Source organism: Cervus elaphus, chromosome 19 (genome assembly GCF_910594005.1).
Source record: "Cervus elaphus chromosome 19, mCerEla1.1, whole genome shotgun sequence".
NCBI lineage: Eukaryota > Metazoa > Chordata > Mammalia > Artiodactyla > Cervidae > Cervus > Cervus elaphus.
Window position 1 is genome coordinate 60,241,521 of NC_057833.1, and position 19,126 is coordinate 60,260,646.

The 19,126-nt window shown below is 41.5% G+C and overlaps 2 protein-coding genes across 7 annotated transcripts in view; one reads left to right on the forward strand and one right to left on the reverse strand.

Annotated features, from left to right (window-relative positions):
* The window catches only part of CFAP44 (cilia and flagella associated protein 44), a 142,156-nt gene extending 124,520 nt beyond the window's left edge, over window positions 1-17,636 (forward strand). The window contains exons 33-35 of the mRNA XM_043874030.1: window positions 3,601-3,761; window positions 5,691-5,825; window positions 14,101-17,636. Of these exons, the coding sequence (XP_043729965.1) occupies window positions 3,601-3,761; window positions 5,691-5,825; window positions 14,101-14,274 (470 nt within the window). The 3' untranslated portion in view covers window positions 14,275-17,636. The remainder of the gene's footprint in view (window positions 1-3,600; window positions 3,762-5,690; window positions 5,826-14,100) is intronic.
* A 489-nt stretch (window positions 17,637-18,125) lies between these two features.
* Window positions 18,126-19,126, reverse strand: part of BOC (BOC cell adhesion associated, oncogene regulated) — an 82,903-nt gene continuing 81,902 nt past the window's right edge. For all 6 annotated transcript variants that reach the window (XM_043874037.1, XM_043874036.1, XM_043874033.1 and 3 more), the window contains one exon: window positions 18,126-18,876. In XM_043874037.1, the coding sequence (XP_043729972.1) occupies window positions 18,689-18,876 (188 nt within the window). In that variant the 3' untranslated portion in view covers window positions 18,126-18,688. The remainder of the gene's footprint in view (window positions 18,877-19,126) is intronic.

Consider the following 19,126-nt stretch of genomic DNA (forward strand, 5'->3'; position numbering starts at 1 on the left):
ACTTACTCTCTCTCCTGATGCTATCAAAAAGTTACTCTATTTTAAAAATTATAAATCTTTTGTCATGGAAACAATTTCTCACAATTTTTAAAGTTTTTATGTTTAATAAAATGTAGAAAAATATAAAAAATACCCACTACTAAGCTTAAGAAATAAAGCACTGAAGATATAATTGATGGCCTTTCTCTTTCTAGTATCATTCTGCTCTCTCCTTCCCCAGGATCAACCATGAGGCAGGTACATACACATATAGATGTATTCACACACACTATATGAAGTGTCTTTGCATGTTTTTGCTATAATTTGCAACTCACTTTATTAACCCATTTTTTTAGAGTAATCTGTAATGCTACAGATAATTAACCATTTTAACTGCTACTACAGTATACCATTGGACTATAAGAGTTTTTCTTTGGCCTCCTGTTGATGGACATTTAGGGTATTGTAATTTTTCATGATTACAGACACTGTTTCAGTCAACCTTCTTGTACATGTCTCCCTGTGCATGTGTGGGAGGTGAGTCCCCAGGATTGGGGACTGTGGGTGAGATGGGTGTGTGTGTGCATTTTCTGCTCGCCTGGGTATTGTCAAGTTGTCCTCCAAAATGGTTGCACTGTTTTCTGTTCCTACTGTTTCCCTCACCACCCGAGAGGGTGAGAATTGCCTAGGTTCCATAGTCTCATCAACACTTAGTAATGTTAGACTTTCATGTTTCTGTCAACCTGGTATATGTTAAAATTGTATTTCACTGTGCTTTTTGTTTCCCTAGTTCCTTGAGGTTGAATGTCTTCACATACACTTTTTTGCCATTTATTTGTATTCTCATATGAAACTTGCCTGCTATACACCTTGCCCAGTTTTTTACTTCTGTTTTTTATTTTTCTTATTAATTGTAGGGAGTTTATTCTTTTTTTTTTATTCTTTTTTTCTATATTCTGTCTTTACTACATGTATTTTGAATCTTTTCTAGTATGTATCTTGCCTTTTTATTTGGTGTATCTTTTTGGGATAAAAAATCTTAATATAATTAATTTATCAATCTGTTTATAGTTTGCACATTGTGTATATATGTATGTCTTAAATCCTTTCCTATTTTGAGATCATATTTTTCTATTGTTTCTTCTGTTAGTAGTGTTCCTTACTTTTATGTTCTTGGTTCACCTGGAATTGAGGTAAATAGTGTAAGATGTATGGAGAAAAGACATGGAACATAGATGTAAGTGATAAAGTATTCCAACTTTAATAACAATAACATTAGGAGTGGTAGAATAGCATGCCCCAGAACTGTACACTTTTTTTTTTTGCCACATCATGTGGCATGTGGAATCTTAGTTCCCCGACCAGGGTTCAAACCATGCATTGGGAGCATGGAATCATGTAACTACTGGACAGCAAGGGAAGCCCCAGAAGTGTACACTTTTAAAAGATTAAAATGGTACATTTTATTATGTGAATTTTGCCACAATTAAATATTTTTTAAAGGAAAATTTGGAAAGTAAAAAAGGAAAAATATGGTTGTCAGTCAGTCCCAGTTGCTTGAATTTGTAGAAGTCAGTCTTCAGTGAGGTGGTGGTTCTGCTCTCATGGGTGGCTGGATTATAAAATTTTAAAATACGTGTTAGGACTCTATGTTTGAATAACACTTATTTGAGACACAGAGTTTTCTCAGGTGTAAACCTTGAGGCCCCAATGTTTCTCTCGTACTTCATATTCCTTTGACTTCTGTAGCCTGTGAATGTTGTTTATATTTGGAAATACTATTTGTCAAACCAAGGGAACAAACTAGTATGAAAATGAAGAAAGAAACTTGTTTTCATTTGGGTAACCTCTCAGTTTGGGAAAATGTGTGAAGATGAAATGAAGTATTCATATTTTTGGAATGTTAGTTGAAATTAACAAAAAAAGTTCTGTGTAGTAGAAGTTTTATTCAATGGTTTTCAGTTCTTCTCCCATCCCTGGTTTGTTTTCTGAAAGCAAGTTGTGGGTCTGGTTAAAGACTGATCTTCTAATTCTGAAGGTGAAACTAGGAGTGGGTTCATTTCCTATAACTCAGAGAACAAAGACTTAACAGTGATGAGAAACACCATAGTCACTAGTCACTCACTGGTGCCTTCCTCCATCCCAGACCCAATGGGGGAGAAGAGGAGAGTTTAGAACATGAGGTGGGAAGGTAAGTTCTCTCCTTTTCAAGAAGAGCACAGCTTGCAGCTATGGGAAGGGGGAGTGGGGAATGGGGGGTGTTCCAGAAGGCTTTATGTCCCCAGGGAATACTAGCTGGGGGAAGGGCAAAGACCAGAGTCCATGTCCTAGTCCATGAGGCTGCCTTGGGAGAGGGCACCCTGATATATGGGCTAGCTGGGGGCAGTCAAGGTTCTTACTGAGGGGGCCAAGCAGGCAGCCACAGGCTCGATACACTAGAGCAAATAATTTAATCATTATTTCATTTGCATCACTAATTATCATGGCCACCACATGATGCAAGTACATGGGGGTGCCACTCACATAGAATAGAAATGAATAACCCTTCCTGGATTGTGCAAAATGGCGGTCATGCCAATTATGCCTTTATCATTCAGTCATGGTAACGATTATACCTGAATACACATTCCTGCCCAGTAACTGAGTTGCATCAACTTGTTATGTTAGGGCCTTCAGACTTCACTTAGGGGATTCTGGTCATAGAAAATTTTGTTGCAAGGTTATACTTTCTTAAAATCCCACAAATGGAATTTTCTCCAGGTTTTCCAGTGTTCCCATGTTGAGGAAAGACAATAAAAAGTAAAATGTTGCATGTTAGATGAAAAGAACTAAGAAAAAAAAATTAAAAGGAGTGGGAAACAGTGCTGATACCTGTAGGAGGCCAAGGAGGAGTTCTCTGTAAATGTGATATACTTGCTAAGACATGGTTCTCCCTAGTGGTTAGAGAACAAGTCACACTTGGTTACACCTTCAGAAATGAGTGTACTGGAAATGAGTCTACCACCAGTCTCACATCTTGTTTTCAGAAAATGGGCTGTGTGGGACCAGCCACGTGGCTATATTGGGAAGAGAATTCGAGGCAGGGTAATTCCAGAGGATTCCTTATGAGAATACCCAAGTGAGCCTGGAATGTTTGAGAAGTGAGAAGGTGTCTGGAGTAAATGAGAGAGGTGTGAGAGCTAACAGGGGCAGGGCAGGTAGGACCCTGTGAACCACTGCCAGGATTTGAGTGTTTTTACTTGGAGAAGGAAACTTCTATTCAGTACCTATTTTAGTCTTAGCACAAGATGTTACAGAGATCAGTAGTAAAAAATGAAAACCCAAAGGCTTTATAACCCGTTGGGGCCCATGAACAGTCTGAACAGGAGCAGACCAGAGTGTGTAAGTCACCTGGGAAAGGTGAGTCTGTTTCACATGGGAATTTGAAGTTGATGAAACGCCAGTACAGCAATGTGCATTCTAAGTGAGGAAAGCAGTAGGTGCAGTGTCACAGAGGAAAACCCAATTGGTAACGTAAAGCCTTTTACCATCATCTTGCAAAAGCTGTTTCTTAGAATGGTATTGTTCATTTAATAACAGTGGGAGCTTCTGAACAGCCTGACAGTGGTTGTCTTCTTTTAGAAATGGAAGAAACAGTCAGTCAACTAATGATTAGCAAGTTTGGCCGCGTGATCAATCTAGAAGCCCTTCAGACACTTTCTGTGAATACAACGCTTGAAGAACTAAAGATCAAAAAGCTTCGAAAGGAGCTATCGAACGTAAAGGAAATGAAAATGTGGGAGGTAAGGATGAGAGGGCAGGTGACCCTCTGGGCAGAGGTGAGAACTCCTGGTGAGCAGTCATGGGGTCCCTGCAGAGCATCTCTACATCTGTGCAGCTACAGCATCTCACAGGCTCCTGTGAGCCCCACTGAGTTCCCCCATGGTCTTAAGTCTGTCTCGGCTTCCTTATCATTCACTTAATTGGAGGTACTGGTCTATCTTGGGATGAAGCACCAGCACTGGAGTCTGGGGTCCAGGATTCATGTAAATATGAGGGCAGCATGGCATGAAGGATGAGAGATTCCACTCTGAGGTCCGCATTAATGTATAAATGCTCTAAGTGTTATAGACATGAACTGCTATACTCTGTGCCTGTTAAGTCACTTCAGTTGTGTCCATCTGTTTGTGACCCCATGGACTGTAGTCCACCAGGCTTCTCTGTCCATGGGATTCTCCAGGCAAGAATACTGGAGTGGGTTGCCAAGCCGTCCTACAGGGGATCTTCCCAGCCCAGGGATCAAACTCTGTCTCTTATGTCTCCTGCATTGGCAGGTAGGTTCTTTACCACTAGTAGCACCTGGTAATGCTCCGAGGATCCTACTTATATAATTCTATATAGCTTTTGCATGTTGTTTCCATTCTGGAAATTAGAAAAGCATCTCTAAGTAATAGATTTTATAACAGGGTATATACTATTTAGCTGGTAGGGTCTTAAATGTTAAATGCCTACACTGTTCCTGGAGCCATGAGATGAGGCAGTATTCCAGTTACATCCTGATTCAAAGAGAGGGACTTTTTAGAAAGATTTTATAAGCTCACCAATCACATGGCTTCTCTAGTTTTCTGACTTAACAGCAGATAGGGAAGGAGGAGAGGTTCCCAGTGGTATCTTATCTTTTCTTATCTAAGATTTGTCACTGTACTGTGGAGAAACAAATTACTCCAGTGCTGGTGTCAGTGGGACTGGTTCCAATCAGGGTAGTGCTGGAGATAATATGTGCAATCTAAAATAATTTGTTGGAGTAATAGGGTAACAAAGGAAAGCCAATGGCAGATGTATGGCCATTGAAGCTGGTCACCTTGAGGACTCTGGGCCAACACTGGGGGACAAGTGATACAGGAAAGTTTCTGGTTAAACAATCATTCTCCCTTTTAATTAATGAACACCAGCACTCATTCAGCATACTAATATCCTTCTTCAGAAGTGGAGTGATATGTATCTCCATCTTATTTTTGCCCACTTTCATCCTACTTATTCTTTTTTTCTGTAATCACACCTGATGCACCTGCTTCTATTATTGGCTTACTATATTTCCCCATGTGCATAGGGCTTCCCTAGTGGCTCAGATGGTAAAGAATCTGCCTGCAATATGAGAGGACCTGGGTTCGATTCCTGAGTTGGGAAAATTTCCCTGGAGAAGGGAATGGCTACCCACTCCGGTATTCTTGCCTGGAGAAATCCCATGGACAGAGGAGCCTGGTAGGCTATAGTTCATGGGGTCACAACAAGTTGGACATGACTGAGCAACTAAGCAGCAGCAGTCACTGTACGTGACAGGCAGTGAGTACAATAAGCATGGTCTTTAAATTCTACAAGGGCAAAGTCTAGTTTGTCAAGAAAAACTTCTGGGCTTCCCTGGTGGCCCAGACAGTAAAGAATCTGCCTGCAATGCCATAGACCCAGGTTTGATCCCTGGGTAAGACAGATCCCCTGGATAAGGGAATGACAGCCCACTCCAGTATTCTTGTCTGGAGATTTCCATGGACGGAGGAGCCTGGTGGGCTACGGTTCATTGTGTTGCAAAGACATGGACACCACTGAGTTACTAACACTTTCATTTTCATGTGCATATCACTCCGTTTGCTTGAGGGTTTTGATCAAATCTGGACATTTGTTTTTGTTTCCTCTCTCATTCACTGAATCCATTTTACACCTTCCTGCCCTGGTAGGAAAAGATTGCTCAAGTTCGATGGGAATTGATGATGAAGACAAAAGAGCACACCAAAAAACTTCATCAGATGAATGATTTGTGTATTGAAAAGAAGCAGCTTGATTCGAGACTGAATACTCTACAGAACCAGCAGGTATGTTCCTTTTCTTTAGACCCTTTGTCAGAATTTGGGATGTTCTGTAAAGGGAGCTATTCATAAGAATACTAAGTGCTGGCTTTTAAACGAACCTTGATCTTGAATGGGTTTTGGCCCACCTGGGTCTCTGAGGACACTGAGTTGATGCTGTTTACATTACGATGAGGGACTAGCTTCACTGTATGCCTATTGGGTGCTATGAATTCAAACAGAAAGTACTGATTAAGGGATTTGCCTTGACCCTAGAGAGGTAAGGTTATTTAAGGGTAAATAACGATGTCAACATGCTCCCTGAATTTGGTGTCAAACATCCATTTTCAATATCAGGTATTTCCTTTGACCTAAAGTCTAAACCACGTTACTTATTAACACACTTGTTACTTTTTATGGCTTTCAACTTGCTCTGATAGGTTTTTTGAGGCTAACATAGTAATACTTAACACATAGTATGTTGTGGGTAATACTTATTTAATAATAAAGTTTCTATTTAAGCCTTGCCTTCTAGGAACCAAACACAGGTATGGCATATTCTAAACTGTATGCTATAATATTTTAATAGTTTCTGTAAAAATACTGTTTTCTCTTGGTTTTTACTTTTTAAGCTCCCAGGAAATGTTCTAAACCAGGGGTTTTCAAAGTGTTTCCATGAAGAATGGCATGTGCGTCCCCTGGGGAGCTTGTTAGGAATGCAGATTCTGGTTCCCCAGTCAGACATACAGAATCAGAAGCTCTTGGGAGTGGGCCTAGAATCTAGAACAAGCCTTTCAGGGGACTCTGCTGCATGCTAGAGTTGAAGAATCACTGGTCTGAGCAAAAGTCCAAAAGAAAGAATGAATAAAAGGCTTTGGGAGGTTTACAACTAGAATTAGAGAAGAACACTAGAATCTGAATGTCAAAGACCCTTTATCCACTAGACAGTTTTTGAGCTGAGAGTCAAGGCAGTGTTCAGGAAGGATGATGCCAAGACAGAACCTTCAGAGTTGGCCATGAATACACATCTGTTGGCTTGATGTGTTTTTTTTTTCCCCAATTATTTTTATTAGTTGGAGGCTAATTCCTTTACAATATTGTAGTGGTTTTAGCCATACATTGACATGCATCAGCCATGGATTTACATGTGTCCCCCATCCTGAACCCCCCGCCCACCTCCCTCCCCATCCCATCCCTCTGGGTCATCCCAATGCAACAGCCCTGAGCACTTGTCTCATGCATCCAACCTGAACTGGTGATTTGTTTCACACTTGATAATATACATGTTTCAATGCTATTCTCTCAGATCATCCCACCCTCGCCTTCTCCCTACAGAGTCCAAAAGTCTGTTCTATACATCTGTGTCTCTTTTTCTGTCTTGCATATAGGGTTATTGTTACCATCTTTCTAAATTCCATATATATGTGTTAGTATACTGTATTGGTATTTATCTTTCTGGCTTACTTAACTCTGTATAATGGGCTCCAGTTTTATCCATCTCATTAGAACTGATTCAAATGTATTCTTTTTAATGGCTGAGTAATATTCCATTGTATATATGTACCACAGCTTTCTTATCCATTCGTGTGCTGATGGGCATCTAGGTTGCTTCCATGTCCTGGCTATTATAAACAGTGCTGCGATGAACATTGGGGTACACTTGTCTCTCAGATCTGGTTTCCTCGGTGTGTATGCCCAGGAGCGGGATTGCTGGGTCATATGGCAGTTCTATTTCCAGTTTTTTAAGGAATCTCCACACTGTTCTCCATAGTGGCTGTACTAGTTTGCATTCCCACCAACAGTGTAAGAGGGTTCCCTTTTCTCCACACCCTCTCCAGCATTTATTGCTTATAGACTTTTGGATAGCAGCCATTCTGACTGGCGTGTAATGGTACCTCATTGAGGTTTTGATTTGCATTTCTCTGATAATGAGTGAGTTTGGAAGTTTACCTTCTTCTGCAATTTTCTGGAAGAGTTTGAGTAAGATAGATGTTAGCTCTTCTGTAAATTTTTGGTAAAATTCAGCTGTGAAGCCATCTGATCCTGGGCTTTTGTTTGCTGGAAGATTTCTGATTATAGTTTCGATTTCCATGCTTGTGATGGGTCTGTTAAGATCTTCTATTTCTTCCTGGTTCAGTTTTGGAAAGTTATACTTTTCTAAGAACCTGTCCATTTCTTCCAAGTTGTCCATTTTATTGGCATAGAGCTGCTGGTAGTAGTCTCTTATGATCCTTTGTATTTCAGTGTTGTCTGTTGTGATCTCTCCATTTTTGTTTCTAATTTTGTTGATTTGGTTCTTCTCCCTTTGTTTCTTAATAAGTGTTGCTAATGGTTTGTCAATTTTGTTTATTTTTTAAAAAAACCAGCTTTTAGCTTTCTTGATTTTTGCTATGGTCTCTTTTGTTTCTTTTGCATTTATTTCTGCCCTAATTTTTAAGATTTCTTTCCTTCTGCTAACCCTGGGGTTCTTAATTTCTTCCTTCTCTAGTTGCTTTAGGTGTAGAGTTAGGTTATTTATTTGGCTTTTTTCTTGTTTTTTGAGGTAAGCCTGTATTGCTATGAACCTTCCCCTTAGCACTGCTTTTACAGTGTCCCATAGGTTTTGGGTTGTTGTGTTTTCATTTTCATTCATTTCTATGCATATTTTGATTTCTTTTTTGATTTCTTCTATGATTTGTTGGTTATTCAGAAGCGTGTTATTTAGCCTCCATATGTTTGAATTTTTAATGGTTTTTTTCCTGTAATTGAGATCTAATCTTAGTGCATTGTGGTCAGAAAAGATGACTGGAATGATTTCAGCTTTTTTGAATTTACCAAGGCTAGATTTATGGCCCAGGATGTGATCTATTCTGGAGAAGGTTCCATGTGCACTTGAGAAAAAGGTGAAATTGATTGTTTTGGGGTGAAATGTCCTATAGATATCAATTAAGTCTAGCTGGTCCATTGTGTCATTTAAAGTTTGTGTTTCCTTGTTAATTTTCTGTTTAGTTGATCTATCCATAGGTGTGAGTGGGGTATTAAAGTCTCCCACTATTATTGTGTTATTGTTGATTTCCCCTTTCATACTAGTTAGCATTTGCATTACATATTGTGGTGCTCCTATGTTGGGTGCATATATATTTATAACTGTTATATCTTCTTCTTGGATTGATCCTTTGATCTTTATGTAGTGTCTTTCTTTGACTCTTTTCACAGCCTTTATTTTAAAGTCTATTTTATCTGATATGAGTATTGCCACTCCTGCTTTCTTCCGGTCTCCGTTTGTGTGAAATATTTTTTTCCAGCCCTTCATTTTCATTCTGTATGTGTCCCTTGTTTTGAGGTGGGTCTCTTGTAGACAGCATATATAGGAGTCTTGTTTTTGTATCCATTCAGCCAGTCTTTGTCTTTTGGTTGGGGCATTCAACCCACTTACATTTAAGGTAATTATTGATAGGTATGGTCCCGTTACCATTTACTTTGTTGTTTTGGGTTCGTGTTTATACAACTTTTCTGTGTTTCCTGTCTAGAGAAGATCCTTTAGCATTTGTTGAAGAGCTGGTTTGGTGGTGCTGAATTCTCTCAGCTTTTGCTTGTCTGTAAAGCTTTTGAATTCTTCATATCTGAATGAGATCCTTGCTGGGTACAGTAATCTGGGTTGTAGGTTATTCTCTTTCATTACTTTAAGTATGTCCTGCCATTCCCTTCTGGCCTGAAGACTTTCTATTGATGGATCAGCTGTTATCCTTATGGGAACCCCTTTGTGTGTTATTTGTTGTTTCTCCCTTGCTGCTTTTAATATTTGTTCTTTGTGTTTGATCTTTGTTAATTTGATTAATATGTGTCTTGGGGTGTTTCGCCTTGGGTTTATCCTGTTTGGGACTCTCTGGGTTTCTTGGACCTGTGTGGCTATTTCCTTCCCCATTTTAGGGAAGTTTTCAGCTATTATCTCCTCGAGTATTTTCTCATGGTCTTTCTTTTTGTCTTCTTCTTCTGGGACTCCTATGATTCGAATGTTGGGGCGTTTCACATTGTCCCAGAGGTCCCTGAGGTTCTCCTCATTTCTTTTGATTCTTTTTTCTTTTTTCCTCTCTGCTTCATTTATTTCCACCATTTTATCTTCTACCTCACTTATCCTGTCTTCTGCCTCCATTATTCTACTGTTGGTTCCCTCCAGAGTGTTTTTGATCTCATTTATTGCATTATTCATTTTTAATTGACTCTTTTTTATTTCTTCCAGGTCCTTGTTAAACATTTCTTGCATCATCTCAATCCTTGTCTTCAGGCTATTTATCTGTAACTCCATTTTGTTTTCAAGATTTTGGATCATTTTTATTATCATTATTCTAAATTCTTTTTCAGATAGATTCCCTATCTCCTCCTCTTTTGTTTGGCTTGGTGGGCATTTTTCATGTTCCTTTACCTGCTGGGTATTTCTCTGCCTTTTCATCTTGTTTAGATTGCTGTGTCTGGAGTGGGCTTTCTGTATTCTGGAGGTCTGTGGTTCCTTTTTATTGTGGAGGTTTCTCCCAGTGGGTGGGGTTGGACGATTGGCTTGTCAAGGCTTCTTGGTTAGGGAAGCTTGTGTCGGTGTTCTTGTGGGTGGAACTGGATTTCTTCTCTCTGGAGTGCAATGAAGTGTCCAGTAGTGGGTTTTGAAATGGGTCTATGTGTTTGGTGTGACTTTGGGCAGCCTGTATGTTGACGCTCAGGGCTATGTTCCTGTGTTGCTGGAGAATTTGCATGGTATGTCTTGCTCTGTAACTTATTGGCTCTTGGGTGGTGGTTGGTTTCAGTGTAGGTATGGAGGCTTTTGAATAATCTCTTATTGATTAATGTTCCCTGTAGTCAGGAGTTTTCTGGTGTTCTCAGGTTTTGGGCTTAAGTCTCCTGCTTCTGGATTTCAGTCTTATTCTTCCAGTAGCCTCAAGACTTCTCCAACTATACAGCACTGATAATAAAACTTCTAGGTTAATGGTGAAAAGATTCTCCCCTGTGAGGGACACCCAGAGAGGTTCACAGAGTTACATGAAGAAGAGGAGAGGGAGGAGGGAGATAGAGATGAGCAGGAGGAGAAAAAGGGGGACTCAAGAGGAGAGAGGCACATCTACGCAGTACTCTGTTCCCTAAGTGTTCTCCGTAGCCCAGAACACCCACAGAGATTCACAGAATTGGACTGAGAAGAGAAGGGGGAGGGAGGAAATAGAGGTCATCTGGGGGAGAAAAAGGAGAGTCAAAAGGGGGAGAGAGTAATCATCACACTCCTGAGTAAAAATGGGTACTTAATATTGGATTCTTAAAAGTCCAAAATTGATATCAAATACTGAAAAACAAAGTTTAAAAATCTAGAGTAGAGGTTAGACTCTTAAAAATACAATATTAAAAACAAAAACACAAAAAATTTAAGAAATGTATATAAAGTTTGCTTTAAAAGTAGGGTCTTTTTTTTTTGCAAATTAAAATTATGGAGTAATAGAGGAGTAATAGAGGGCTTTAAAGTAAAATAAAATAAAATAAAAATTTTTTAATTAAAAAAATAGTAAAAATATATGAGAATGAAAATTAAGGAGTAATAGAGGAGTAATAGAGGACTTTAAAAGAAAATAAAAGAAAATGAAAATTAAGGAGTAATAGAGGAGTAATAGGGAATTTTAAAAGAAAGTAAATGAGAAAAAATTAAGAAAAAGAAAAAAAATTAAAAATATATCTAGGAATTTCTCTGGAGCTGTTGCGGGCAGTGTGGGTTCAGTTCAGTTTCAGATAGCTCCGTGTTCCAGCTTATGCTTCTCGATATCTACAGGCCCCTTCCAGTGTAGTCGGTGTTAACTACAGGTATTTTAATCTGTTGCACCTGTCACTTCCTAAGCGGTTCCCTTTGTTTATTTGGCTTCTGTTTGCTGGTCTCTTCAGTGTCTAATTTCTGCCCTGACACAAGCAGGCAGAGGTGGTCTCTTGTTTAGGTTCGCTTGTTCAGTCGTACTGTTGGGAGGGAGGGGCACTGCAGGCAAATATCACTGACCTGTGTGGGGAGCACTTGCAGTGTCTGGCCACACTGGGTTTGCCCCTGCTCACGGCATGTGTGCTTTCCCTGTCTACACTGCTCAGGCTCCAGGCTGCTCTACAGGGAGTGGGCCCTGAGTTGCGTGCGTTCCAGTTTTGGGGTACTCCACAAAAGCCCAGACTCAGTTGGGCCTGCGTTTTGTGCCTCCCCTGGCCCGAGCAGCTCAGGCAGCCAGGAGCTTGACGGGCGCACTCTCCCCGGGTGCAGTGCACCTTATCCCCTCCGTAGTCCCAGCCTCAGTTTCGCGCCTGCCGGTTGGGTGTGCCTTGTCTGTTCTGGGGAGGTGGTCTCTAGCTGCGACCCTCCCAGCGGATGTCAACCATCCAGAATCTCAGGAAGTCTTTGGTTAGAAACTGGAAGCCTGTTTGCAGTTTGGTAGGGGATGCCATCTCTGGAGCCGAGTTTGCCCCTTTCCCCTCCCCTCTGCCTCCTGCCTCCGGTGGCGGGGGATGGGCCGGTCCACAGCCGGCTAGCTCTTTTCTGGAATTGCTCAGTCCTTCCTTTGTTCTGCGAATGGGCTGGCAGTGTGTTCGGCTAGCGCTTTTCCCCGGTTAATTTTCTCTCTCTGCTATCCCACAGTTTAAGTTGCTATCTCACATTAGCTCCCTCTGATTGCCCTCAGGGCATTCAGGCCCAGTCCTTACTCTAAGCAATGCTGCCCACTCCTCTCCGTTCAACCCCCACTTGCTGGTGGCGGATGCGAGCGTCTGGGGAACTTTTCTGCTGGGAGTTGCTTTTAGGTATGTAATCTGTGGGTTTTATTTATTTTTCCTCCCAGTTATGTTGCCCTCCGAGATTCGAAAACTTCCCCTAGACCCACCAGTGAGAGGGTTTCCTGGTGTTTGGAAACTTCCTCTATTACAACTCCCTTCCCGGGACGGGTCTCTGTCCCTAGCTCTTTTGTCTTTTTATCTTTTATATTTTGTCCTACTTCCTTTCGAAGACAATGGGCTGCTTTTCTGGGCACCCGATGTCCTCTGCTAGCGATCAGAAGTTGTTTTGTGGAGTTTGCTCAGCGTTTAAATGTTCTTTCAATGAATTTGTAGGGGAGAAAGTGGTCTCCCCGTACTATTCCTCCGCCATCTTAGCTCCTCTCCCCAGCTTGATGTGCTTTGAACATCCAGATACCTTGGCAAGGAAAGAGTTTGGACCCAGGTGATCAGGGAAAGAAAATTATTACCTGGGTCTCTTTACATAGTATCTCTTCATAGCTTTACAGGTATGGTCTCATTCCATTGGCGAGGTCACTGAATCTTCAAAATATTGATTTTCAAAGCTCAGAGTGGTCAACTAACCTGCTAATTAATGTGTGGAGAAGTTTGTTTTTTAACTGAGGTCTGTCTGCTTCCCAAGCTGACCCCACTGCTATTATTCTTACAACACTCTAGGCATGGAGTGGGGTGTAGATGGCAAGGCCAAAGACATTTTAAAGTAAGAGTAGCCAAAATTTGTTTGGATATGGTAAGGAGAATGAGGGAAAAGCTATGGTGACTTCAGAGTGACCATCTAGACTGACTAGGCATGGTGGGGAGAAGACACACATTTAGCTATAAGTAACAAAAGAGAGTAGCTCAAACAAATAGGGGTGCTTTTCTTCACTTAAGAAGTCTGCAGGAGACAAACTAGCGGTTTTGGTTTATTGGGCCATGATGTCATGGCCGGTACCTCTGTGATTCTCTCAGTGACTGGTAGAAATTCCCTTCAGAGTCACAGAGGCTGCCTCGGCTCTCTCATTGATGCCCAAATGCCAGCCTCTTGTCCCTTTCATTAAGAAAGCAAGCAAATGTTTTCTGCTACATCTACTGAGCCACTCCCAGCTGGAAGAGGAACTGGGTAAGGTTAGTATTTAGCTTTCATAGCCTCTGCAGTGAAGGTGGGCAAGGGGGAAGATACTAGGTGTTACGTCTCTTCCTTTAATGTGCATTTAGATTTAGTGAGAATCTACTTATGATATGAGCTATATAGGAAAAGGAGATATCTTACCTTAGAATTCCAGCGATGATCCCTGTAGGGTATGAGTTACTGATAGCCAGCTTAATCAGTTACCCTCTAAAGGGGATTTTTGCATGTAAGAGTTGCTTATTAGCACAAAGGGACACATTTCCAATGGTGGGATTTCAGAGGAAGAACTAAAGGGTTCTTAAAGAGCGGTGGCTATTTTAGATTGACTGCAAGGCAGGCACACCTAATAGAGCAATGAAGACAGAGAAGTTGCCATATTCCAAATGATGCTTAAAGCAGGGAGGTGTTTTCTCTCAACAGGGCAATGCCTTCCAGGGCCCTCGGAAAGCAGATACTGAGGCAAGAGAAAGGGTCACTGAACTGATCCAAGTCCAAGCCGAAAGGATTCAGGCCTTAAAGGAAGAGATTGCTCTTTTGCGTAAGAAAGGTGGTCTCCTCCTGCCCCCGATTCATCGCCCACAAGAGAATGAATGAAGTCCCCGGGGCTTTAACTTTGCTTTCTCCTCATGTCCATCCATGATTTGACACACAATTCAACAGAAGTTCTGTTTCCTCATTGTCTGCAAAAGTCTAAAACCAGAGCCAGTCATGTAGTTTTAATGATTTCCCCCCAATTGGTTATCTCAGAACTGACTGTAATGCTCAACAGCTACTTATATTGAACTGAATCATTTTAGATATGCCTGGAACCAAATGGATCGAATATAAAGTCTCAGGAGGCAGAGTCTCAAACCATCAGAAAGAATCAGTAATATATCCTGTTTTGTAAAATTTGGTTTTTGGTTATCTGAATGTTTAGCCATTGGCAAGAAAATCTATCATTCAGCAAACCATGAGAAAACCTCCTTTTCTTGATGGTTAAATCCTTGGAAAATAAACTTCGTTATCAAGTATTCTCTGAGAGGACACACGAGAAAAAAACCATTTTGCCAACAAACAATATCTGGGAAAAAGAAATGCAACTTAGAATTCTGACATTGTTAACTTCATAAGTCAGTTATTTGAGGGCTCAGGATTCAGGAATATAAAGAACAGAGCAGTTGGCCTTTGGCTGGCATAAAGCAAGAAATAATCAGCTTCCTGAATCACCCAGAGTTTTAGCAAACTCTTCAGCTCTGGGTGGAGCAGAGAAGTGTATTTTGCAGAATGGTTAAGAAGGAGGCTCTTCTCTGAAGGTGTCTGCAACTCTACCAGCATTTCCTATAGTTTCTCACATCCTGTGCCATTTTCCTTCTGGTTCTACTTGCGTCATTTGCTGGCTTTAATACAGATAAGGAAGTAATGAAATAGATTCCGTCACTGAGAGATCTCTAATAATAACTTTTGATTGTATGTAACATTTTGAGAGTATCCATTTGGTTTGGGGGTAAGTGGTCATTGGAATTCATCTAAGGATGATTTCACCAACACTTGGATTCCTGTTAGTAACAGGTCTAGTAACAGGTCCACTTTAATGACAGCCTCTCTGGAGGCTGTCCCAGAATATGAATTGGTTATTGAAAAGGAAAGGTAAAGAAGGCAATACTGCACCAATGTAGAAAGTGACTCAGCAAAGTCAAGTCTTCCTAACCTGTGGCTAGCCTGCTGATCTGCCTGCCAAAATTATAAACAAGACTTGGGTTCTTTGTTGGAATACATATATGTTAGAGGTGGCCACCTGGCCTGCAGTGTCTGAGATCCTTTCATCTTCCTATTTAAGAAGTCCAGATAGCTTACCATTTGTGCCTGTCAGCACAGAGCTCTGATGCAGTAGCCTCTCTACTGGATAGCACCCTTTACCACCTTCTCTGTTCTTCGCCCTTAACTATGTGTGCCCTTCAAGTATTTAAGAAAAGTATGCTAGTCTTAGCTCTGAGTGTTTTAACTTTTATGTAGGAATAAATAAGTAAAACATCTCACCCAATTTCTAAGGGTCAGGAATCTGGGAGCCACTTAGCTGGGCATTTCCAACCTGCATCTCCCACGAAGTTGCAGTCAAACTGTGCATTGGGGGATGTGTCCATCTGAAGCTTGGATGGAACTGGAAGGGATACCACCAGACCTACTCACTCAACTGGCTGGCCGGCCACCACCCTGAGCAGCTGCCTGGATACAGTGAGTGGTCCTGGAGGGGACACTGTCCCTTGTGGTGAGAGCTAGGGTTAAGTTCCACTATTTTCCTGGGCCTCATTATCAGAGATTTAGATAAGCTCTGAGGATTCCTGTCATTCTAAAATCCTAATTCAGAATGAATGAATTCAGTCTATAGAAGAGCCATGTCAAGGATTCATGTGTCTATCAATTTAGGAGTAAAACCAGTCAAGATTACTACTTTTTGTCCAATTGAACCAAACAAAAATCACCAAAGTTTACTAAGCTTTCATACAGTATGTTTGGAATTTGACAATACAGTTAATTCATTCTTACTTTGAATTAGTCAAGAAATAGAGGTAGCTTTAGTTTAATTTCATTGATCCCAGGCTTAGTCTTGCATCTATAACTAAGTATGAGCATCTGAGTCTTTGGGAGGTTTACTATCAAACAGGAGAGCACCAGGGTGCAGCCTTGACTAGGGATAGATGGAAAGCTGTCCTAGTTTCCTAAGCAAACTGTTTTCCGCCTCTTGCTGTGCCCTTAGAGAAGGCAGCCACCTTTGAGAGAGGCCATAAATCAGTCTAAGTTATTTGTGGGTCAGTTGTTATCATTAAATATCAACACTGAAAGAAAATGTAGAGTCCAGCCCTTCTGTCTGAACTTCATAGGAAAATGAGTTACTCATTTTGCCAAGACAGTCTATTCTGTTGGGTAGCTTAGGTCTCCTAGCCAAGAGCTGAACTCTGCACCCTCACTAGCTCCCACACACCTAAGTCTTACTCTTCTTTTGGATTGTTGACTGAATCAGACTTTTAAAAGACACTACAGTAATTAACCTGAATCTAAAGAAATGCAAAATGCAATGAAACTGAATATATAAGTTGTTTTTTCTAGGTTAAAATGTAAAGGCCTGATACCCTAATCTTTTCCTGCAATTGGCTAAATATGCACATTTATCTTGTTTAACCTGCCTTAGAAGTGCCTTTTCTTTCCCAGGACTTTTCTGGGGGCGGGGGCGGGGGGGGGGGGGTAAAAGCATTCAGTGTTATTTAAAACTACTTTCTGCACAGCACTGGAACATACCACTTCCATCCATAGCATTCACCAAAACTTACTTTGACAACCATTGAGATCAGTAAGCATAAAAAACCAAGACAAAATGAAGATTTAAAAAAGCCAGTGGGCTAGGTGAGTTACAGCCCAGATCTGAGAGGTGAGGCCTGTCCCCCTCCTCCTCTAGGCCTTCCATGCCAGATTTTATCTGAAGTCACAATCCTGCCTGAAGTCTGAATCTTCCCTGCTTCTTCAATCTTGTCTGAAGTCTTCTCTTCCCTGCTCTTTTTCTCCTTTCCTATAATTTCTATATTCCTTATAGTCCTTCATTTCATTTCTTAAAATATTTTAAAAATACTGCTTTTCTAAAAACCATGTTCCAATTTAGCTGCTGGATAGAGAAAGGCTGCAAGAACCTCTTCTTGTCAGCAGAGGGTGCGCTTGTCCAGAACCATCAAAGTCACTCCTGGGGCTTTCCTAGGATTTTGTTTATCCAATTCATGACTAGAGTGTGAAGCTAGGGTCTACCATTGATGACTCTTAACAGGATTAAGTGTCTCAACTGGCATTTCATCTGTAACTCAATTCTGCTGAAATCTAGAAGATACATTTCCCTCCTGAAAACAGTTAAAAGTGTGTTAGGGCTCTCAGCAAAAAGCTTTGGCCTCCATTTTACCACTTGTACATAGAAAGGTTGATCCTGCGGTTGGAGGGCAGTGAGTAAATGTTCATTTTAAACAACTAGTGAGTCAAGTCCTCCGGCTACGTTGGTGTGTCTTTGGGAAAAAGGGAAGTGAATTTTACCAGGCACCGTATATTCAGGTGTAGCACAGCACTTCACTAAATGGTATTTTAGAGAAAATACTTAGTCAACACACACCTGCAGAGAAAAGATGAGTCTCATTCCTTCGAGCTGCCCAAAGCTTTACCTCAAGTCCAGTCAGAGAACAGTGAATCGGCTTCTCCTCGCCCAGTGTACCCCATCTCCCTTTTGGACAAACAGTTACCACACACCTGCATTGATGAAAACACAACTGACATTCAACATTTAAAAGGACAAAATCAGAAATGTTTGCCGCCTTTTCCAGATCTCTCCTTGACGGATCTGAAAACGTTGCCAAGTGGACGTTTCTTCAAATACTCAGACTGAATCCTAACATCTGAAGAGAATGCTGACTCATACATGACTAAGCTGAAGGTTATAGGGAAGACTAAACATTTATTTAGACGTTACAGTGTTTATTTTTACAGAGATATGTTGTCACAGATTATTGCTTATGGAAGGTTTGCTAATGCTCACAGTACTATACACATCTCAGTCTATCTCACGGGCATCTCGGGAAAACGTTGCCAGCAGCACCAGATCCAGCCGCTGTCACGGGTGGCTCCAGCTCTGATGCCATGGCGCTGGCTTTGCTTCTCTCATGGTCACTGTGGATGGTGTGCCTAGGAGTCCTCCTTCCACAGGCTTTTCTGTGGGTCTGCTGCAGCCCTCCCCGGGCAGTGGCACAGGGTCCAAGGGAAATGTTGCCTCCTCAGACTGTGTTGCTCTTCGCCTGTTGATGCCTGTTACGCTGTGGCTTGTTTTCCATCTCAGACCTCAGTGGGGAGGACTTGCCGTGTCTCTCCAGAATTATGAAAACATATACATTTATTTACAAGTGCATAAATATATAAATATGGCTATTATAGAAAAATAAATACCAATCTCCTCTCTTTAAAAAAAAATAATATATAGTCTTCGTGGGATATCAGCTTCTGCCTAAATTGTAGGAGGTGGTGTTTCAAAAGACACGTGCACTGGTGGGCTGGGGGAGAGCCGCACCCCGAGTTCCTGCCCCGCATAGGCCCCTGAGGGGTGCTGGGGACACCAGTCTCCTCTCCCTACAGGGCAGGAGTCGGGACTGTCCACCTCTTCAACCGGCACGAGGCCCAGGCAGCATGGGGGTCCTGAGGGGGGAGAGAAGTAGGAAACGTTAGGGTCCAGACTGACCAGGAATAGTGCTCACTCTCTGGAACAGGAGCTGGCTACACTGGCCTTAGAGGAGACACAGAGACCCACAGCTATCGATACACAAGAACAGCTGCACTCCCTCTAAGGACAGTCACAGACCTGGCATGGTCCACTTCTTACCCACCGTCCCACCTGCACTTTTCAGTGGTGGAAGCGGGAGACCCTCTTGCATTTACCCTGTAACTG